At 57.7% G+C, this 4,953-nt stretch overlaps 1 protein-coding gene across 1 annotated transcript; it reads left to right on the forward strand.

Annotated features, from left to right (window-relative positions):
• The first annotated feature begins 567 nt into the window (after nt 1-567).
• On the forward strand, nt 568-3,521 carry Nkx2-3 (NK2 homeobox 3). The gene is made up of 2 exons (NM_001107594.1): nt 568-917; nt 2,400-3,521. The coding sequence occupies exons 1-2, from the start codon at nt 569-571 to the stop codon at nt 3,137-3,139; spliced, it is 1,089 nt and encodes a 362-aa protein (NP_001101064.1). The 5' UTR covers nt 568; the 3' UTR covers nt 3,140-3,521.
• Nucleotides 3,522-4,953: the final 1,432 nt, after the last annotated feature.

Raw genomic sequence — 4,953 nt, forward strand, 5'->3', positions numbered from 1 at the left:
GCCAGGAAGTTTTCCTGCCCTGAAGCAGCTGGAAAGCCACAGTGCTGTGGCCTCCTTCCAAGACTTTGTTGGTTCATGGACAGCGAGCCTCTCAGAACTGCCCCTGGTCGGGAAGGTGCAGCAAGGTGGAGCAGGAATCGGTGACTCGGATACCCGGTTCTTTGCAGCTTCTCCCACCGCGACTTGGACCTCGGGACCCCAATCTAGTCCCTGTCTATTTCTGGTACCGCTGCAACATCCCACTGGGTGGACGCAGAGGGCGTGGCCCACAGACGCCAGAACCAATTGGGAAGGACGCCAGGATGCCGACCCCGCCCATCGACGTGACGCAGGGCCCCGGGACAGAGGCTTCACAGCCCCGGCCCCAGTCCTTGCAGTGGCTGTAACAAAACCCAGACCCCCAGGTCCCGGCCAATGGAGGCGTTTTAGACTGGAGCTGGACCGCGTCTGTCAAAAGCTCGACTCCGCACCACCGTGGAGTCCAGAAGACGAGCTGGAGCCACCGCACTCCCTCCCCGCCCCCGCCGGGATTTATTGAGTATTTGGACTGGACAATTAAGTGGCCCTGATGATGATACCAAGCCCGGTCACCTCCACCCCTTTCTCAGTCAAAGACATTTTGAATCTGGAACAGCAGCGGCACTTCCACGGAGCACACTTGCAGGCGGAATTGGAGCAGCACTTACACTCGGCGCCCTGCATGCTGGCAGCTGCTGAAGGGACGCAGTTTTCTGATGCAGGGGAGGAGGACGAGGAAGAAGAGGGAGAGAAATTGTCCTATTTGAACTCACTAGCGGCCGCCGAGGGCCACGGAGTTTCGGGTCTCTGTCCTCAGAGCTATGTCCATACAGTCCTTCGAGACTCTTGCAGCGGGCCCAAGGAGCAAGAAGAGGAGGTTGTGAGCGAACGGAGCCAAAGTGAGTACAGGGGGAAAGAAACGCGTCCGTACACCTGGGGCACTGGCTCAACGCCCATAAACAACCCATAAACCTTGCCAGCATGGCCACCCGCCCCTTTCACATTCGACTAGGGTCATGCCTACGCCAGGTTCACGGACAGCTCTGCAAAGCACAGGTACCTGAGATGGGGCTGGGGCAGGGGAAAAAAAAACGAGAAGGTGATTCTGAGAACTACTCTTCCCCGGAGCAGGGAGCGGGAGCAGTCCCCGAAGGAAGGAAAGAGATGACTGCGATCCTGCTTCCTTGAGCAATGAGTGACGGGGGCCCAGAGGCAGGGAGTTAACTTCTCCGTGTGTGTGTGTGTGTGTGTGTGTGTGTGTGTGTGTGTGTGTGTTCTTTCGCACACCCCTCTTCTAAAAAAAAAAAAAAAAAAAAAGAGGGTCAGTTGTCTGCCATTTTCTCTGTCTTTCTTCTAATGTGAGGTGAGTTCAGTGAGGCCAGCACAGTCACCCCGGCTCTTCCGAAAAGGCAGTGCAGGCAGATTGTGTTTTGACCGCCCTTTCGGACAAGAAACCTTGATAGACAGCACCTTTCTTCTGAGCTTGCAGCTCTCCCTTCTCACACGCGCAGGACTCGGCGGAGGAGAGGGGGTGGTTGATGTGTGGGAGCGCGATCTATATTAGATGACCACTCCAAGTCACACCCATGAGGTGAAGGCCTCTAAAAAAATATCCCAGTGCTCGCTTTGTGTCTTATGCTGCTGATGGAGTAGAATGGGTAAAGTTTCTAATTTAGTTGGGGATTCTGGCCGCTCAGCAGATCAGAGGTGAGTTAGGTAGGAAAATCGGATAACCGAATCAATCCATAAGAAAATATCCGAAAGGGAGAATCAAACAATCTCTTCTCCAAGTGGAGATTCAATCAGGCTGAGACCAAGATCTTTTCTCTGACAGCTCGCCAGGCCTAACACAGGCATGAACCTGTCTAAATCGGTCCATCCAACTTTTTTTTTCCTCTGTAAGGTAATATACAAATATTGTCACAGACACATTCTCAGTAGTTTTGAGAATTAAAAAAAAATTCTTAAGCTGCACATACGCCTTTCACTTAGATATTAAAATTTTTCTGCAATCAACCCATGCATCCAGGCCGCCTGCCCCCAATACCAACAAGTTTCACACCTTCGGGAGAGCGGAAAGCAAACGAATTTGCAAATATTGTGTTCCTTGATCGCCTGAAAATTGTCATTAGCCCCTGGACCCGCACACTTAATCTCTTTTCTTGCTAATGCTCAAATTTAATAAATACAGTCTAACTATTCCCCACAGAACGAACATGCCTTCTCCCGGTTAGGGGGTCCGCCTGATGCGGGAGCCCTTGGGCACCAGGAACCATAAACTTTCTCCAAATCTAGCATTTACTACGGGGTGTTCTGTGCCTCTAGGGCTTAGGGGTGGTATCCTGGGAACTAGAAAGGCTAATGTCTTGCTTCTTCCTTAGAAAGCTGCCAGTTGAAGAAGTCTCTCGAAGCGGCGGGAGACTGTAAAGCGAGCGAGGACGGCGAGAGGCCGAAGCCTCGCAGCCGCCGGAAGCCCCGGGTGCTCTTCTCGCAAGCTCAGGTCTTTGAGCTGGAGCGCAGGTTCAAGCAGCAGCGGTACCTGTCGGCGCCCGAGCGCGAGCATCTTGCCAGCAGCCTGAAGCTCACGTCCACACAGGTGAAGATCTGGTTCCAGAATCGCAGGTACAAGTGCAAGAGACAGCGACAGGACAAGTCCCTGGAGCTGGGGACCCACGCGCCGCCGCCGCCGCCCCGCCGCGTGGCAGTGCCGGTGCTCGTGCGGGACGGCAAACCGTGCGTCACTCCCAGCGCGCAAGCCTACGGCTCGCCCTACGGCGTGGGTGCCGGCGCCTACTCCTACAACAGCTTCCCCGCCTACGGCTACGGGAACTCGGCGGCCGCAGCCGCTGCAGCAGCAGCAGCCGCAGCCGCAGCCGCGGCTTACAGCGGCAGCTACGGCTGCGCCTACCCGACAGGCGGCGGCGGCGGTGGTGGCGGCGCAGCCTCCGCCGCGACCACCGCAATGCAACCCGCCTGCAGCGCCACCGGCGGCGGATCTTTTGTGAACGTGGGCAACCTGGGAGGCTTCGGCAGCGGCGGCGGCGCGCAACCCTTGCATCAAGGTGCCGCAGCTGGAGCCGCGTGCGCGCAGGGGACCTTGCAGGGCATCAGGGCTTGGTAAGGTCTGGGCAGGACACGCGGCTGGCGTCCTACCGCAAGCTGGGCGCCGCGGGAACGAGACACGAGAAAGGACAGACCCAAGGGCCATGTCCCCTCGTTAAAATAAAATACAGACGTATCGCTCCTTCCAAGGGGCCAGGGTCGCAGCACACTCCAGGCCTGGGAAAGGGCTCAGCGGAGAAAAGATGCCCTGGTCCAGTCGTCGTCAAGACTGTTTGAGACAGAAACACCGGCCGGGCGCCAGGGAGCAGGTGGCCTCCCCACCCTGGCTCTGTGGGGAGTGCGGGAGGCTGTCGCTTGCTCTCCGGAGGAGGAGGGGGTGCTTTTCTCTTGCCTTCCCTTGGCCTTCTCGTAGTGTGGTCAGGGAACCGGACCGAACAGGGAGGCAAAAGGAAAGGAAGAACAATAAAAGGAAAAAAAAGTTGGAGAGAGAGCGTGAAGGAGAGGAAAATGGGGTACTAGCTTGAGAAATCCCACCGATCCGAAGCCCCTCTTGCTCTCCCGGAGCGCCACAACGCAGTGGAGTTTTCGTTTTCCAACTGTTTTCCTTCCGAGACAGACTCCGCCCGGATCCCTGGATTGTCAGGGGACTCTTCTTGGAGACCACCACCGCAGTGAGATCGAAAGTTGGGGGGAAGGGAGGCAGCTGAGCAAATCCAAGACCTGAAGGCCCAACCTAGGCTGTCGCCAGGTTGGTTTCCTTTCTGTTTTGTATTCTGTATTCCGCACATTATCTCTATATACTATAACCACACGCCGTGTACACATCCGCTGTCACACACTACAGGAGTCAATAAAGAAGGTGCAATATTTCTGAGCTGTTTGGCTTGCTGCAAGACTTGTTTAGCCCCAAAGACTGGAGAGGGCCCCCCTTAAAGGGAATGGGAAGTGAGGGGAAGTACCCTGGCCATCTCTGCCTGGTGCCCCTTAGCCAGGCCCCTGGCTGCAAGTTTGGTCTCTTCTTTAGCTTTGTTTGTTAATTTCTTTTTAGTGTTGTGAGCCGAACAGGATGGAGGAAGGCTCTGGGTCTCCTGAGGTCGGGAACTTTGTAATCCCCCATACCAGCCCACCCCCGCTACATTTTACCCAGATGCACAGACTTGGTGCGGGGACCCGCCTTGGTCAAGCTGGGACTCTGCCCCACCTCCAGGGTCTCCGAGGAAGAAGTTGGCCTTCAGGCTCAGCCTTGGGCGGCTCCTCCCTTGGCCGCCACCCGGCCTTGGAGCTCGCCCGGGGGCGCTGCACTGCGCCGCGCCCCGCCGCGGCTGAGCTCTCCCCCTCGGCCGCCCTCCCTTCTCCCCCGGCGGCCGCGGCTTTATGCGGCTCCTTGTCACTTGCGGAGAATGCCTGTGCGAGGCCAGTGCTGCCACACGGCCGATTGTGAGCGTGCCAAGGCGGGTGAATGGGGAGGCCTCAGAGCGCCGCGCCATTGTGGGGCCGGCCCCGGCTGAAAGGCGGCTCCGGGCCGGGAAGGTGCGGAAAGAATGGCTTTTTATTGGAGTCCCGAACAAAAGGTGTGGTAGGAAGGCGAGGTCCCCTGCGCGAACAAAAACCCCAGCGCGTCGGATTGACGTCCCCCCCCCCCCCCGAGCTCCCCGTTGCTTCTCAGAGCGGGGGCTTTGTGCAGCAGTCTGCTCAACAGAGGGACGGAGAAATGCGCGGGGGGTTTTGTTCCCCGCATTTTTTTGTGTGTGGGGGAAGGGGTGGCCGGGGGGCCGGGGGCTGGGCGGGCAGCAGGGAGGGGCGCGCTGATTAGGCCGGGAGGGCCAGGGCGCTGAGAGGTTCAGCGGGAGTCGGCCGCCTGAATGCAGGGTC

Source organism: Rattus norvegicus, chromosome 1, assembly GCF_036323735.1.
Source record: "Rattus norvegicus strain BN/NHsdMcwi chromosome 1, GRCr8, whole genome shotgun sequence".
NCBI classification, from domain to species: Eukaryota; Metazoa; Chordata; class Mammalia; order Rodentia; family Muridae; genus Rattus; species Rattus norvegicus.

Bases quoted from the DNA above. Each gene is read 5' to 3' on its own strand.
- Nkx2-3 (NM_001107594.1), top strand. From the start codon at position 569: ATGATGATACCAAGCCCGGTCACCTCCACCCCTTTCTCAGTCAAAGAC. The intron at 918-2,399 runs GTGAGTACAGGG...CTTCTTCCTTAG, and splicing joins TGTGAGCGAACGGAGCCAAA to AAAGCTGCCAGTTGAAGAAG.